The sequence below is a fragment of the Echiichthys vipera genome (assembly GCF_963691815.1).
Source record: "Echiichthys vipera genome assembly, chromosome: 19".
NCBI classification, from domain to species: domain Eukaryota; kingdom Metazoa; phylum Chordata; class Actinopteri; order Perciformes; family Trachinidae; genus Echiichthys; species Echiichthys vipera.
In genome coordinates, this window is record NC_139844.1 from 1,020,852 (window position 1) to 1,038,585 (window position 17,734).

Below are 17,734 nucleotides of genomic sequence, written 5' to 3' on the forward strand. Positions count from 1 at the left end.
ACTGTCAGTCCAATTTCGACCGCTGGCTTGGCCCGTCTCTGCCTTTAAGTATGACACCCATTTATGTTAGCTTTTGGGAAAGAATCAATGTGAATATTTGGGCATGCCCTGACATTAGATGGGTTTGTTAACCATAATGTAGTTTAAAATCAATTGAATGGTTATTCCATTTACCAGCAGGGGTCTATTTGGTCCTATCAGTAGGGAAATGTTGGCACAGCAACTAGCTGATAGATACACAGCGTAAACAGAGGTCAAAGGGGGCATGGTGCCCCACTTACACACTCAGCTGCACCGCTTCAGTCTGCTTTCGACCCAGAGTCACTCTGCCCACTGAGGCCTCCAGCTCAGTCAGCGAGATGCCAGGCTGATACATCTGGCAGAAGTGCTGGGCCTGGAGACAAACACAAGACAGGAATTCAAATCTAAACATGTCTTTGTTGATAATGTAGGTTATAAAAAAGGAGGGAGACAGCACTTTGGAAACTACGAGGTTCAGGAATGGGATCACATTAATGTCCAAAATACTATTTTCTTTTTTTTTTTATTCAATCAGTGCTGCAGGGTATGGAGAGTTTAGTAAAACCAAATATATAAATACATAACTAATGCTACAATTAAATACTTAAAATTATAATTTAAAAATAAAATACTTGAATTAATAAATAACAATTTAATTATTAATAAACATATATACTTAAATAAATTAATAATGCTATGGTCATGTTATGTTAATGAATAATAATGTAACATTATTTGTGTATTTCATAATTTTTTATATATTTGAACATTTGTATATCTATTAATTTGTATATTTATTAATTTATTTACTTATTCATTCACACATTTATTTATCTAATTATAAGCACTATCTGATAAACATTTAATTATAGTTATTTAATTACTTGTGTAATATACTTTTGACCCTTAAAGCTCTCCACAGCAGGGGGATGATCCCCCCTCACAACCAAACTTCATTCTTTTGCAAAAGCAGGCTGGTCAAATACTTTTTCTTTGGAGATGTTGAGCTTGCTTCCGATGATCCCGGCCATTCGCAGTCGACTCTCAGGACGAGACAGCATGGCTGTGAAGCAGTCAAGAGCCTGACAAAGAGACAAGACATCAGTCAATAAAAAGAATACACCCAGAATTTTACACCCTGGCATTCCATTCTTAAATTCCAGTCTAAAGTGTGGGAAAGGTATTTATCTATTTGCTTACTTTTTAAGAAATCAAACCCACTAACCTCTTGGAAGACATGTTGTGCTGTGGCTGATGAGGTGTGGTCAAAATTCACACTGATCCGCTCACACCATTTCAGTATGTCCCTGTGGAATCAGGATGAAGACACATCAGGATAACAACATGAAATACAAACTAACTGGGTGACAGGGTGAGCCTTATATTCAGGGGTCACAATACAGCATGGCCACAGCTTTGAATGACTTCAGCACATCTGCGCCTACAGGACATCACTAGTTTCTCATACTGCTCTGGTTTGATCTTGGTCCATTCTTCTTCAGTCTCTTCCACAGTTCACTAACTGGAGTCGGTTTCTTAGACATTACTTTGTTGCCAAGGATTTTCCAGAGATTTTCTATGGGGTTTAGATCTGGACTCTGGTCTGGCCATTTCACTATTTCAATATTCTTAGCTTCAAGAAACTGCTTCATCTGTTTTGCAGTGTGACAGGGGTCATTGTCTTGCATTAAAATTGCAGCTGATTGGGAAACAATAGCAGTGGGGGTATTGCATGTTGCCGAAGGAGGTTCACATAAACACTTGCATTCACCCTGCCATGTAGCTGTACAAGAGGCCCAACTCCTGCTGCAGAAAACATCCCCCAAACCATAACAATTCCTCCTCCAAATGTAACTGACTTCTTTACACACTTTGGGTTCAGTCTTTCCCCAGCCCTACGCCCAACAGAATGTTTCCCATCAGACACAAAGAAACTGAAGTGCACTCTGGAGCAGTTCTCCTCTGTCCACACAACATGCTCCTCAGCAAAGGCAAGTCTAGCCTTTTGATTCTTTCTGCTGATGAGAGGTTTGGTCACTGCAGAGTGGGCTTTCAGTCCAAAAAGTCTTAGACTGTGAGACACTGTGTGCAGAGACAGATCCTTGCCCTGATCAGCAGTGAACTGGAGACCAACTCCAGCTGTAGTGTTAAACTGATTCCCCATTGAGAGTCTTCTCATAATCCTGTCCTCTCATGCACTTGTTTTACGTCGACGACTGGCGTTTTTGAGGGACTTAAATGAATCTGTGTCCTTGTAAAGTTTCAATCTTCTTGAAATCACAGACACCCAACCTCTCTCTGATGGCTGAGAGGGTCGTCCCTTTGACCTTCATCTGGACAACCTGCTGTCTCAGGGTTTCAGTCTCCTTAGAGCAGCTCGCCATCTTACATAGTTACCAGGACTGTTCTCTAATTTTGATCACTGCTTTTTTTCTCAAAATAAAGGTTTTTGTTGAAGCGCCATGGTTATTTAAAAAACAGGTACAAAATAAAACTAGCACAGCAATGGTTAGCCACAGCTGATATTCTATCAAATTATGAACAATAAAAAACAACTGTTTTTTAGAATACATCAAGAAAGAAACTTTTTATCTTCACTGTATATATATATATATTTCCATGTGTTCAATAATTGTGATCTCAATATTGACAAAGAAAATTGTGATTATGATTTTGGCTTAATGGAGCAGCCCTCCAAATGAGGGCCTTCTTCAATAGCATGAACCCTAATGATGTAGACCAACACATATGAGCGTTGCAGGCCTTCCTATAAAGTTAATTACATTGATCTATGAGAAGCATATGTAGTATTGAATTGCAGCACATGGAAACTACAGACACATTGATTTTATGGCTAAATCTTTATCAGAAAACACATCACACAGAAAACATACGGAAACCTGTGTCCTAATGAGAATTTTGGTCTGACCTGTAGAATCTGTGATTCCAGCCCGTCGGAGGACAGTCCGATCAATAATGGATCGAACCCAGCAGGAGCTAGTGGAAAGCTAATTAAAGCCTGCCGCTGCAGACTGGCTGGTGTTGATTGCGGGGGCGGGGGGGGGGGGCTGAAGCTTTCTATGTTTGCCTGCTGATAATAAGGACAGTTCAGACACTGTGGAAAAAAGGCTTGTTATCTGGATAAATAACTGAGGATCTGGGGGATTTTTCCTGAGATGGGCTTTAGATTACAGAAAGTGAACGTCTAAAGAAAGACACTAATGAGCGCGGCATTATAGGAATTGAAGGATTCAGTTAATTTTTTTGGTTGGGCCTAAAAGACAGGATATCTTCTCCGCACAGATTTTCACCACGCTTTTTATTTTTATGTCTAGCCAGATCCCCAACTTCATGGAAGTGCTATACTGAATCTCTGGAGTACATCTTCAACGGGATCGCAATCTTCCTACACAGCTAACTAGCTAGCTACCTAGCTAGATCCATGAAAATAATGATAGAAGAATTGACACAAAATTGCTGATAGACACAGCTGTACAAGTTGTTGTGAGTAGCTTTACAGAAATAATACATTAGCATATTTCGTTGACTGTTGAAAAAAACATTAAGTTAAATGCTCCTATCAACTGCCACAAATGACAGCAGGGAAGATACTGCAAGTTCCTTGCTACTGATTCGTCAGTTCAAAATTAAATACACCAACCCCCCTCTCCGAAACTAAAATCTGAGCACAATGTCAGGCTGAATGATTCAAGTCAAATGATACTTAGGCTAGACAAAATCATCTATGTCATGTCATGTCTATGTTATCATCATTAAAGGCTATTTTGGTGGGGAGTGGGAGATTAATGACAATGTCATCCTTAGATGCAAACGTTATGGTTCATGGACAGGCACTGGGATTGGGATCCTGCAGATCTCAACACAAATGTTGTGGGAGCGGATGGTTATAATGTGGCTGCAGGTGTTAGTGGGCGTAGGTAAGTCTTTAAAACACTCTTTTAATAAACTCTGGCTTTACTAACTACGCTGTTGCTGCTTTGTTTTCTATGTAGGGACTCTTCTCATGCTGCTGCAGAGGTTTGCTGTTATTTTCAGCAGTATTAGTAGTTAAAAAAGACATCTTAATGCCTTCACCGTACTGCCCCGAGCTAATCACTGTTAGCCACGTCCGGCTGTTAGCGACTCTACCTGATTTCTACATTAATAGTTGTTACACAAAAAAAATTGTCTCCATGGCCTATTTGATGTGTGCAAGTGTCGAAAAAGACCATGGGATGATTTTGCACTGGAATTTCACTTTAAGAGTGCTGCAGAGAGGGGATTTAAATCAGTAAAATATCTCTTTAAAAAGACACAGGGAAACAAAACAGAATAAAAATAAAACAACCTGAGTAAAATACACTACAGCCAACCACCCATGTTCTAACATAATATGCCTTTGCCCTTACTGCAATAGAGTACCTGTAATTATTGCAATAGTATGAATCAACATATGCACTAAACATTATTTTTGTTGACGGCATTTTGCGTACTGCTAATGAAACACAGTTCTTGTGAAGTTAATAAATAAGCTCTATCTGCATACTTCCTGTCACCACAGACACCAGACTATGGAATGTGCACCAGACATCACGACTGCAGGACACTAAGAAATACAGAAAGCTTTCCCTGGCAGAGATAGGCTTTAATTATGCGAAATCAAATTATGTTTATTAATATGGAAAAGTCCCACACTCTAAATAGGAAAGTCTTCCATTCAAGTCAAAATCACTTTATTTCATTAAAATAGCAGATAAAGGAAAGTAAAGAGATAGTAGAGACTTGGGCCTGACCTCAGTGACAGGGCTCTCCCCTCCAGCAGTGTGCTTTTGTCCTCTGACTTGTGCTGCTGGCTGTCGTTGGGGGTTTGGACGCTCATTGTGTCCAGATCAGAGTGTCTCTCTCCAGTCAGCTGGCAGTAGATATCCAGGAGACGGTCTGACACCACCGTCAGGCTGGGATACCTGCTAATGAGTACCTACACACAGAGAAAGAGGGGAAGCTGGTAATTCATGTGGGAAATTATGGAAGATTTTTGTAGCAGAATTTTGCAATTACGACATAAAGAGCAAAAATATTACGGACAAGGATATTAAAAGTCCTGTTTTCTATTACTCTGGCTGATTAGACCTCTGGTCAGGTTGGAGGTGGGTGGAGCTATGCAGGGAATTAGGTGATGTCACCAAGCTGCATGCATGAATAAGAATAATAACAGGGCAAGCTGTTACAGGTTCAACAAAACCAATAGAAGATTTGACTGTATTAGCAGGGCTCTCAAGTGTCACGCATTGAGCGTGACAGTCACGCATTTCGGTCTTTAATCAATCACTCCCGCCACACATTGTATTTCTCATGCAATTCAATTCAATTCAATTTTATTTATAGTGCCAAATCATAACAAAAGTTATCTCAGGACACTTTACAGAGTAGGTATAGACCACACTATATGACTTATTTATGATTTACATAGACCCAACAATTCCCCCGTAGAGTACGGTGGCAACGAAAACCTTCCCTATAACCGGCAGGAACGTCGGACAGACTCAGCTCTATGGAGGACGGCCATCTGTCTTGACCGGTTGGGGAGGAAGAAAAGGAGAGAGAAAGAGAGAAAAGACGGACAGATGGACAGAGAGAGACAAAGACAGACAAAGACAGAGACAGACACACTTCCAGTAACTATAATAATATCTATAGTAATGGGAATATGACTTATATGTTATGGCATGGTTAATACAGCAGAACAGTAGAAACAAGCACAGCTAAGGTGACAGATTATAATTGTAGCATGAAGCGTCATGCAGGACCACGGCAGCAGGCACCACCACGATGAGACATGAATGATACAGACAAAGAGGAGAGAAGCTCAGAGTATCAGGAAAAGTATTATCCCCCGCCAGACTAGGCCTATAGCAGCATCATAAAGCAGAACAAAATCAGCTTAAAAATAACAACATTGCTAAGGGCTCGTAAACGCAGAAAAACATTTTCTAATAAGCTGCAGCGCAAGTAGCTGGTCTCACTATGGAACCGGCAGGAATCAAACGCGTCTCCTCTGGAGATCAGCCGAGCTGCCACTCACCAGCCAATCAACAAAAAAAAGACAGGGGCTACACAATGGCCAATCAGAAAATAGCACTATTGTATCTGGGTAAGATTTAACTCAACAACCAATGAAAAGGGCATAGTTTTTTTCACAAATGTCTTTGGTTTGCACAGCTTAGCAGTTGTTGCAGTGCTTTAGTGTGTCCACGTGGGAGTTAAAGTAAGAAATGAAAACAATAAAATTAGGTTTCTGGTTTGCAAATTTTGTGGTATGTATATAGAATTTCACTAATTATAAGAAAAGATTAAAAACATACAACTTTTTAACAGGACATATATTTTCAAGAATACAAAAAAAAAAATCAAATTTGAGTTTGAGTGGTATACCTAACCTTCTGTTTAAAAATAGATCATGACACAGTGTTTGACTAAACGCATTCCCTAAAAAAATGTTGTTTCATCTGTGATGTGACAAAAGGAGCAGAGAGGATCAATATTTAACATAAATCTTAAGATAACAGAATTAACAGGATACCATCTGTGCAATCATTTCAGAGACACCTCTTGCACCATATTTAAGAAATGGTTTCTTGGGTAATAACCAAGTTTTTTCCCATCCTATATCAAAATAGAGATTACTCAAAATAATATAGAAGCAGGTTTACTAATTGTGCGACTTTGTATTAATTGCCTTATACACCTTTTATTAGTTTTATACGCAAAAATTATCTGAGTTTCCACATAAAGCTCTGGTAGAGAGGTTTGCTGGTTAGTATATCTGATTGCAGATGAAATTAGAATTTTAACACCTGAAGGAACTGCATGTAACATTTGTGAGCGGAAAAATATGTTTATACACAAGCAGTGACGTGCAGTGAGGGTTGGGGTTGGGGAGGCACTGACTCACAAGTCAGATTTACAAACATACAGTAGGATGCCGATAGGATAGGATGAGAGAATAGGAGCGAACAGGATGCTGAAAACCATTTTAAAACACCAGTGCCACTGTATATTGCCGTTTATCTTACCTTTACTTGTAAATTACTTCTTGCTTTGACTGAAAGTCCAGCTTTGAAAAATGTCTTAGTTTAGAAATCAAATCCTCCATTTTCAGGGCGAGAAATGACAGCTTGTCGCTAAGCTCTACAGCGTCGCACAGCCCACTTCTTGTGTTTACGTTTTGCACACAGGCTAGAGTTCACCGTGACCTGGCTGGATGCAAGCTATCGGGCTGCTCACTATCGCCGCCCTCCTTGAGGCAGAGGTACTGCCTGCATCAAGGCAAGCAATTTCCCTGTGGATTTATGTCTTATCAATAAGATGTAAATAGTACACACATACGTAAAATACATTACTGAACACCATGGAAAAGAAGGCGTATACTTTTATTTCATAAAAGTGTCCTCAACCAGCACGCGCCATTTGCACGCGTTCAATCCAGTTCGGCTGTCCATGCCTCACCTCTCGTACCCGAAGAGACTTTTATTTACGTTTATTTAAGCCGGAAATACAGAATTTTCTGCCATTTTTACTTTAAAAATGGTCAAACTACATTAAGAACCACACCAAAATCATATTCCAGAGGACAAATATAATACTTGTGTTATTTTATTATTTCGTTTCTTTTTCCTCTCATGATGACAGGGGAGGCACAGCCTCACCAGCCTCCCCTGACTGCACGTCACTGTACACAAGGAACCAGCTTAAAAGCAACTTTATGGGAATCAGAAACTTTTATGGGGAGCTTTTCTATCTTATTATTACATCTTGATAAAAAAATTAAATCCTCCTAAAGCTTCAAATATATATGTTGAAATAAAATTCCATAATGAGGTTGGATTAGTTAAAGTTTTAACCTTTAAAAGTGGAGATAAAAGTAGGAGAATCTAAAACACTGAATCCACCATTGCTTAGTTTGTTAATCATAAAATCAATCAGATGGACAGCTGTTTTATCGTCACCACGATATCAACTTGATATCAAAAGACTATGATGCATCACGAAAGACAGGATTTTGGAGTAAGTTAAAAGAGAGTCAGTATTAAACTGCACTCAAAAATGTAACCACATTCTTTTCTTCATCTTTCCTTTTGTGTTCAGTTCAATAAAACAATACTTTTTTTTTTTACAAGTTGTTCTATTTTAGCTGCATGCTTAAGAAAGCAGAAAAGTAGAACTGAGTACACTTCAATATCTCTTTATTTATTTCTCCCAAGTAATATTCTTATAGTGATACTGAATATGTTTGCTTTTTTTCTACATAAAGCTTAAACAGAGGTGGCAAAAATATAAGCATTTATTCATGGCTCTTTCGTCTGTGTGGGAAAAAATGCAAGCCAAATGTCGCGAAAGAGAAGGAAAATAAATTTCACAACCAGTCAACACATGCAAGACTTGGCCAATCACTATGTAAAACCTTAGTCGGGGACAGTGGGTAGTGTAGGGTGTGGGGCACTATAGCTGTGTTGGCTGTCGAAAGCCAACAACTCACCTTCTGCAGCTCTTCTCTGGTCATGTAGCCCATTTGCAGCTTGGTCCAGTACTTGTCCAGCAGAGCTGCATGAGAGTTCTGTGGTTTATGCCAGCTGCCACCACTGTAGTACATCCTGCAATACACAAGTCACTAATGTCATATCAGGCCCACTGTATGCAGTGAGTGGCCAGGTATGAGAAGGTGTCAAAGTTGGCTGGGTTAAGTTCTTGTTTGCCATTGATCACACAACTACTTTCCATTAAGTTTGAATCTGTTTGTCTGTTAACTTCCTATCTATCACAGAGTGAGTTAAAACAATGGTGACTGATCATGTGACCCACTAATGAAAGCACCTGTTGCCTCTTTGCTGATTATTCCAATATCTGTGTCTGTGGAGACATTCCATCTCTAGATGTAACTAAGCCTCCATGTTAGTGACTCTGCTGACAGCAATTGGACTACTGAGATCATCACCAATGGTTATGCTGCGTTTACTTGTAATTCAAAATCGGGAACCTCAACTTCTTAGTCAGGCTTGTAGTAAGGACAGAAGTGTAATAGGAACATGTGTGTGTATGGATTTAAGAGGGGACCATATAGGGGACGGACTGGAAGTAGAGAGGTGAATGTGTTTCAATAAAGTTTACAAAAGAGCAAAAAAAGTCAACACACATAAGGCATGTTTCCATTTAGGTTAAATGTGGCCGCTCACTCTGCGTGTCTCCACTACAAAAAAAGACCCCAGAGGGATTTACCAGACTCCAGAGGTGACGTATTAAACTGAATGAGCTCCGATCGTCAAGTAATCGTTGATACACTGGAACAGCGCTCCGGCACTTCTTTCTCCAAGTAAGACTTACAGAAAAGTTGCGGTTTGAATAATCTGGTTGACATTCAGACAGATTTATGAGCACTTGAAGATCCGACCATTATTAAAATGTATGTCCTTCAAGAAAGACGATGAAAACAAAGAGTTTGTAATGATTTTGTTGTTGTCCCCAAACATAGACCCTTTCACTGCAACAGGAATCAAACTTAAACACATTTAGAATGGTACTGAACGTGCCAATGAGCTGAATCTGTTCTTCAACAGATTTGACGAAAGGGCTCTGGATCACCCCCCCACGGCTCCTCCACAACCATCCACCTTCAAACCTCCAACCCTGCTGACACCTCCCCCTCAATTCCTTCCTGACTTTGCCCTACCTGTCCCCTCCCCCCCGCCATCACCTCTCTCCACCCCCACCAACACACACAGCAGACAGACCTTCACTGCAGAGCAGGTGAGGAAGGAGCCGTGCAGACTCCGCCCAGGCAAGGCAGCAGGTCCTGACGGTGTCAGCCCAAGGGTCCTCAAAACATATGCGATCTAGCTGTGTGGAGTCCTGCAGTACATCTACAACCTCAGCCTGAGTCTTGAGAAGGTCCCTGTGCTGTGGAAGACATCCTGCCTGGTACCAGTACCAAAGAAGGTGCGTCCCAGCACCTCCGAAGACTACAGACCGGTGGCGCTGACATCGCACCTGATGAAGTCCCTGGAGAGGCTGGTCCTTTCACTTCTTCGGCCCCTGGTCAGCTCATCACTGGACCCTCTACAGTTTGCCTACCAGCCGAGACTAGGTGTGGATGATGCTATCATCTTCCTGCTCAACCGTGCCTTCGCCCACCTGGACAGACGGGGAACCACAGTGAGAATCTTGTTCATGGACTTCTCCAGTGCGTTCAATACCATCCGGCCTGCTCTGCTGGGACGTAAGCTGATGGCGATGCAGGTGGACCCTCCCCTGGTTTCCTGGATTCCGGATTACTTGACGGGTCGACCACAGTATGTCAGACTGCAGGACGGAGTGTCTGACACTGTGGTCAGCAGCACTGGAGCTCCACAGGGTACTGTTCTTTCCCCATTTCTGTTCACCCTGTACACCTCAGACTTTCAGTTCCTCTCTGAGTCCTGTCACCTGCAGAAGTTTGCTGACGATTCTGCAATTGTTGGCTGTGTCAGTGAGGGGAAGGAGGAGGAGTACAGGGGCGTTGTGGACTCCTTCGTCGACTGGTGTGCAGCTAATCACCTGATTCTAAACGCCACCAAGACTAAGGAGCTAGTGGTAGATTTCAGCAGGAGTAAATCTGCCCCCACACCCATCTCCATCAACGGCGTGACTGTGGATGTTGTCCAGGATTACAAATACCTTGGAGTATACCTGGACAACAAACTGGACTGGTCCAAGAACACTGAGGCTGTTTACAAGAAGGGCCAGAGTCGTCTCTATTTCCTGAGGAGGCTCCGGTCATTCAATGTTTGTAACACCATGCTGAGGATGTTCTATCAGTCGGTGGTAGCCAGTGCCATCTTCTTTGCTGTTGTGTGCTGGGGCAGCAGACTGAGGGCAGCAGACGCCAAGAGGATCGGGAAGATCGTCAGGAAGGCTGGCTCCGTCCTGGGGGTCAAACTGGACTCTTTGGTGGCGGTGTCTGAGAGGAGGATGCTGTCTAAACTGCACAGCATCCTGGACAACAACTCTCACCCTCTCCACCATCTGCTGACTTCCAGCAGAAGCACCTTCAGTCATAGACTCATTCTCCCCCGGTGTAATACTGAACATCAAACTTTATAATTCATCTCCCCCCGGTCAGGTAAGGAACAGTGGAGACACTGTATCCTGAAAATGTCACTTTATACCATCACTGCACCACTTTATTCAGTTGTACTGTCACTTACTTCAGTAAGTAATGCTGCTATACTACACTGTCACTTTATACCACCACTACATCACTTATTTTGTGGTACTGTAACTTACTGCTGCTACACCTTACACTGTCTCTTTATATCACCACTACATCACTTTATTTATTTATTTATTTAATGGTACTGTAACTATTTGCTGCTAGACTTACTGTGCTTTAGGACATGCTGCTACATTTCACTGTGGTTTACTGTAACTTACTTCAGTACAAAATGCTGCTACACTCCACTGTGCCATACTGTCACTTAGTTCTGTAGGAAATGCTGCTACATTTTTAACACTTATAACTTATCGCTCCTTCTCACTGATTTAGTTTGTACTTATTTCATTTTAATCTGCTGCTAAACTGAACAGTGCGTATTGTTGTATATTGTATATACCTACGCCTAACCACGATGTCTGTTGCACTCTGTCACACTTAGTTAATTGCTTGATTTATTTTATGTTAGCTTTATTTTGATTTGATTTATGTTTATGCTTATTGTTACTCTGACCCTTTCCCACCTTTGTATTGAACTGTTGCAAAATAATTTCCCTCGGGATAAATAAAGCTTCTTGAATCTTGAATCTTAAATGTTTATATTACAACTTTAAAAGGTCTATAGGACTCATTGGGCCAGAAGGATTTTTATATTCTTATGCTTTACCTCTTGTACAATATTGCAAGTTGGATTCACCAAACTTTTTAAACTGCACAAATTGTCTGTAAATTGTTTCAGTTTGGTGAATGCCAGCTCTTCAATTGCTTAATGGATGTCCCAAAATTGGTAGGTACAGCTACCTATTCTTTACCTGCATTGTTTTTGGAAATATGACTCATGATATATGGCTGTTCCACTTAGCAAACTGACCGACATGGAAGTCAAAATGAAAAGAGAGCGTTCCTCTTTGCGTCTGGTAAACCCACTTTGAAGTGTCACACCGCACAGCTTATCCTACCAACAAGTACCATTAAAATATTTCAGGACAACATTGATTATTTCCATGGTATTAGGGCCATTTTTATCAATTTCCAGCTGTTTCCATGAATGGAAAACTAGTCTGGAAAAACAAATAGCATGGGAAAAACCAGGACGCGTGGGAACCCTGACTTTGTTTCCATAAGATATTGACATGGTTGGACTGGGAGACGAATCTAAATAGCGTTCCATCAAAAATCCTATCCCTACAAGCGACTATTCCATACGTATATTTAGAATGTGTTGACTCTTACCTTCTTGTTGCAAAGAACTGAAATCCAGGAGCGACATCGATGCAATCCTCCCGTCCTGGAATCATCAGCTTTTTATTCTCCATCAAAGGCAGGAGCACAGATATCTAAAACAAAAAGAACACTCCCATCCAGTTGTGCGCTGTTGTACTGATATATTCACAACAAACTGGTCTCAGAATCTATTCAGAGAATGTATTGGTGTAAGCCCAGGTTGAGGTATATTGAGTATTAAAGTTAAATTCCAGTGTAAAATCATCCCATGGCCTTTTTCCAACACTCACGTACATCAAATAAGCCATTGAGAGTTTTTTCGTGTATAAACTATTAACGGAGTAAGTATCCCTAAACATAAGAGGAAGCACCAACAACGTAGTTAGAGAACCCAGAGTTTATTAAAAGAGTGTTTTAAAGACTTACCAACTGGCCCCGGATTTGTTTTCTGAGTAGGGACTCTTATGCTACCGCAGAGGTTTGGTGTTATTTTGAACAGTATTAGTGGTTAAAAAAGACGTTTGAATGCCTTCATCATACTGACCCAAGCTAATCACTGTTAGCCATGTCCGACTGTTAGTGACTCTACCAAATTACTCTGTTAATAGATGTTACACGAAAAAAACTGTCTTGATGCCCTATTTGATGTATGCAAGTGCCTATGGAATGTTCTGATACCCTTTTGAAATAGTCACATAAAAAAAATATTTTGCCAGCGTGATTTACACACTATGCCTTACAACATTGAAGTGAATTTTTTTTTACAAAAACTCTGAAAATTAATAAAATTTGAAAAATTAAAATAGCAGGGTTGGAAAAGTGATATGTCCTCAGATGTAATACTTTGTGGAGGCACCTCTTGCTTTAATTACAGCCATCAGTCTGATTGGATATGTCTCTACCAGCTTTATTCACCTAGATTGGGGAATATTTCCTTCTCCTAACTTGTGCCTATCCAAAACTTTATCCCGGAGCTCTTTTGAAAGCATCTTTCCAACCATGGTGAATTCTTTGTGTTACCATGCACTACTAGGAGTGGAATCCTCAAGGAACAGATGATTTTATTCTGAAGTCAAATCAAAGCTACCACAGGTGATTGGCACGTCAATTGTCAGGAGGACAATTAACTTGGTGTGTAATTTGGAAGGTGATACCTGAGTATATGTTTATAATGGTTATTCTGATGGGACTCATCACTTTTACAACACTGCTACTCTAGTTTTTCATTTTTTATTAATTTTCAGAATTTTTGAAAAAAAAATTACATGGAATAACACTTTAAGACAAAAATATGTATGGTTTTCACTCACCACATCCAGAGGTGCGTGGTCTATGTCTTCCAAGAGGATCCACTGGCCTTTGGACACAGCCTGTGTCAGTGTTCCTGGCTGCCACACAAACTTCCCTGGTATATCAGTACAACGGTACATCCCAAGCAGCATCTGTGATGCAATCAAAACGCATACATTTTCAGCCTTCCATCTACCCGCCACTGAATGTTAAAGGGTGATTTAGTATTTGAACTTCAACAAAGTCCTAGACAGACAACAAGGGACATAATTTAAAAAAAGAATGGTCAAAATCAAAGCAGCAAGATATCCGAGAAACCCAGACTTTAGTTCCTTGTATGCGCCAAGATTCAAAAACACTGGACCCTACAAGTCCATAGGGTCTTTAATAGACCCTCCCTACCTCCTAAATGCCCACTTCTTTCAAACCTCACATTTACAGTTTGTAATGCAGTTTGTAATGCTTTCTGTTAAAAATGTTAAGGCTATGTAGCATCTACATGCTTCCACTGATTCAGATTATGGTAAACCAAAAAATAACAATTCGAGCAAATCAATGGTTGGATGTGCCACTTTCTTCAGTTAAACAAGGACAAAACTGAGGTAAAAAGTCAGCACTCAGCTGCAATCGAGTACACTCAATGTTAGGAGTAAAAGTGGTGGGGGCCCCTTTGAGTTTAGATTGATTCCATACACACTCACCTTGCTGTCAGTTTGATCCCCAAGCTGGACCTTGAGGATCTCTGTCGCTTTTGTATGTCCTGTGACAGCAGCCATGTACTCAACCAGGGCTGTTTTACCACATCCAATCGGTCCCTCAAGCAACAAAGGTGTCTGGGAAGCCACTGCCAATGCCAGTCTTCTCAGATTACGGCAGGTTGAGTCCACCAGCACCAGATCTCTCTGGTTCCTCTGCAAATCAAGATCAACATTAGAACCAAAACGATCAACAGCCGACTATTTTGTGCTGTGCAGACAATTGTAACAAACCAGGTTACATACCTGTTCAGTCTGTCTAGGAACTAGCCTGGGTAGGACAACACCACAGACTGCCACAACATTCTGAGACAGGTCCTCTGATACCACCTGGCCCCTGGTAAACTTATTAGCTTTCTCCTGGTGCCACATCACAGAGCCCTGATTGGCTAACACCAGGGCTTTTTCTACCTCCAGCTGCTGAGTTTCTTCCAAAGCTCTAAAGAAAGAACAAAGGAAACCTTATGACTGACCTGATACTTATCCTCTTTTATTCAATACCATTTTTAAGTGCAGTACTTTTACTACTAATTGAGTATTTTAGTTTTTTATTAGTACTTTTACTCAAGTAAAAACAAATCCATAACACAGACGACAATAGATAAAGGAAGGAAAACAAAAGGTACATGCCTTATTTTCATGTGCAGGATCTCATCACTCGAGAGCACCTTTCTCAAAAAGATGGTTTTCTGATTATCAGTCATATGAGAGACCATCGCCAAACAATGGGCAGTGTACCTGTTTGAGACAATAAGGAAATACAGCAGCTTTAATTTTCAATAAACAAGGCTACAATCCTGTGTATACACAATGTATACAAGCTGTAGAAAGGCATACAGCAGTATTAACATTGTAACAACCATTAACATTTTGATGTCATCCATAGTTTCTGCAGGGATGTTTTACAGTATGGATATTGATTTACTGCTGAATAATATCACCTTTAGTATAGCCAGAAAATCTGAAAAATTATCAGTGAAGCAACCATAGTCCCAAACAAACATCTCTAAAATGGTCCACATCATTCATGTCAGTCTTCACATTCACCCTGGACACAAGAACTGTGGTTGTAAACAGCTGGTTGGATTTCTAAATGTAAGACTTGGTTTTTGCAGGCTGACTCAAAATTTCAAGAATTCTCTTTTTGGATGTCCACCAATGAAACCTGCTGTGGTTATGGATTTGATATCCTATTTGGCCAATTAAGCCTCTATAGGTCTAAAGAGGAAACAGGTGCATACCCTCGAACCATTACATCGCTGGTGAGCAGCTGTGATACGCAGGGACTCCAGTCCCAGAGCATTCGAAACTTGGCACAATCACTCTGGAGGAAACGTAGGGTGGCACCCATAAGGTCACGCAATTTCATCCTCCTGGGGCCATACTGGACAGCTGATGACTCTTCACTGGTGAAGAAGAGCCTCTGGAACACTGGGGGGGCATCGTTGAAGTACCTTGCAGCAAACCTTACAGAGAGAGGTAGGGAATTATCAGAGTGGATGTAGCCTGCAGATATGCTAGCTTACGTTCTTGCAGCAGTATGTTTGAGGGCCAGAGGATCCCACTTTTTTCCAGCTTTACCAATACTAAGAACTAGAAATTGGGATATTTTAGCCTTTTTTTTTTAAATCACTTTAGACCATTCTTTTTTTAACAGTCTCTTGCAATTCTCCCAATTTAGCAAAGTGCAACGCTAAATAACTTGAGTACCTCTGAACCCTGATTTTCTTCTTTACATGAGGTAACTAACTGATGTGTCCATTTTCACCCAAATTTGATCAAAGTATGGGGGTTGCAGTCAAGGCTGGGTCTCCAACTGGGCTAAAATAGCATAGTGTCATTAAATTGTTTATTATCTTCTAATCTCTGGAAAAAGGACAAGCATGGAAGCTAAGCATGTACTGCAGTGGACGGGGCAGCAATTAATCGTATTTTATCCACCTAAACAAATTCTGTATCACTTTAAGTGTACGCCATATTAAGAATATTTTCTCTGTTTTACCTTGATGTCAGACAGCCCTGTTTGAGTTTACGCAGGGGGAACAGAAGCTCTCAATGCAGCCACAAGACTCAATTGACAAAATCGGTAATTTTACCTGCTGAACAGTCATTTTTGTTTTGTTAGTTCCTAACAATTTAAAATCCCAAAGTTATAACCAAAACAATAAAACAGACAGACTAAGTAATGGAGGAAGCAGTAGACCAGCAACTGACATGTTCTGCAAGGTAAAAATTACTGTTGTTCTCAATGGAATCTGGGGGCTTTGACGAGAGCATAGAGAGACTTCAGTTCCCCTTCTCCTTTTTGATCGAGGGCACCCAACTGGGTAAATCCAGCTACGTGTCAAGATGCAGAACCTCAAGCATCTTTAGGGGCTAGGGTGAAGAGAGGGGACATTCTCATGCTCACTGTGAAGACAACAGAGTCCACTTACGCCTGTGCATCAGGATTGATCCCGAGGAGTTTGCTGAGGGCCACACACAGGCGCTCGTGGAGGTCATGGTTAATCCTGGCACCAGTTTTGACCCTCTCTGCGATGCGCTCCAACAGGTCCAAGACCAGCGGTCGCAGGTGTCGAGCAATCAGCAAAGTATAATCCTTCTCCAGCAGCAGCTGAGCAACACACTCCAGAATACACTGCCTGTCCTGCTGGCTCCATATCTGAGGAGAGATCATATGGGACAGGTTGACATAAAAGCCACACATAAATATATTTCTTCAAAATATTTACATTCTAGGGATTAACAAGGCATCAGAATAGTTTTGATTACACATAATACACTCAGATTATGTAATAAGTACAGTGACTACTGATTTGAAGGGAAGGTTAAGCATGCTGCACACAGGACACGTTTTAAATCACAGTGTGATAATAAAACACTTAATTTTAGACTATACAAACCAGGAATGAACACATCTTACCTGTTTTGACAGATACTGGCTCAGTTCGTTGTGACTTTTGTCAATGTGTCTGGATATGGTGCCCAGTGATGACAGGCTCAATTCTAAATTTTCCATCGTATCATATGTCGCCTCTAGAGGGGCGATTAGGGCGAAAACAAGCTCGCGCGGTTCATAAACTGGTATCCTGATTGATTGTTATTGAACCAAACTGTTCGATTCATCACGCGCTTGGTTGTCTGGGTTTATATCGCATCACACATGCACGTTTCCGTCACTGGTGTTAAAATCCTGTCCACA

At 40.9% G+C, this 17,734-nt stretch overlaps 2 protein-coding genes across 2 annotated transcripts in view; both read right to left on the reverse strand.

Annotated features, from left to right (window-relative positions):
- mdn1 (midasin AAA ATPase 1) overlaps nucleotides 1-14,958 on the reverse strand; it is a 125,875-nt gene extending 110,917 nt beyond the window's left edge. Inside the window, exons 1-9 of the mRNA XM_083934452.1 lie at nucleotides 14,779-14,958; nucleotides 14,479-14,688; nucleotides 13,798-13,929; nucleotides 12,497-12,600; nucleotides 8,558-8,672; nucleotides 4,815-4,999; nucleotides 1,247-1,328; nucleotides 1,008-1,103; nucleotides 282-394 (exon numbers count right to left, since the gene is read on the reverse strand). Coding sequence (XP_083790578.1) covers nucleotides 282-394; nucleotides 1,008-1,103; nucleotides 1,247-1,328; nucleotides 4,815-4,999; nucleotides 8,558-8,672; nucleotides 12,497-12,600; nucleotides 13,798-13,929; nucleotides 14,479-14,688; nucleotides 14,779-14,904 — 1,163 coding nt within the window. The 5' untranslated portion in view covers nucleotides 14,905-14,958. The remainder of the gene's footprint in view (nucleotides 1-281; nucleotides 395-1,007; nucleotides 1,104-1,246; nucleotides 1,329-4,814; nucleotides 5,000-8,557; nucleotides 8,673-12,496; nucleotides 12,601-13,797; nucleotides 13,930-14,478; nucleotides 14,689-14,778) is intronic.
- LOC310962143 (midasin-like) lies at nucleotides 14,940-17,666 on the reverse strand (the record flags this gene model as incomplete). Its single annotated transcript, XM_083934526.1, has 5 exons — nucleotides 17,456-17,666; nucleotides 16,968-17,194; nucleotides 15,774-15,998; nucleotides 15,159-15,270; nucleotides 14,940-14,969 (listed from the first exon to the last, which is right to left on the reverse strand). Exons 1-5 carry the CDS (start codon nucleotides 17,549-17,551, stop codon nucleotides 14,940-14,942), a joined length of 690 nt encoding a protein of 229 aa, XP_083790652.1. The 5' UTR covers nucleotides 17,552-17,666.
- Nucleotides 17,667-17,734: the final 68 nt, after the last annotated feature.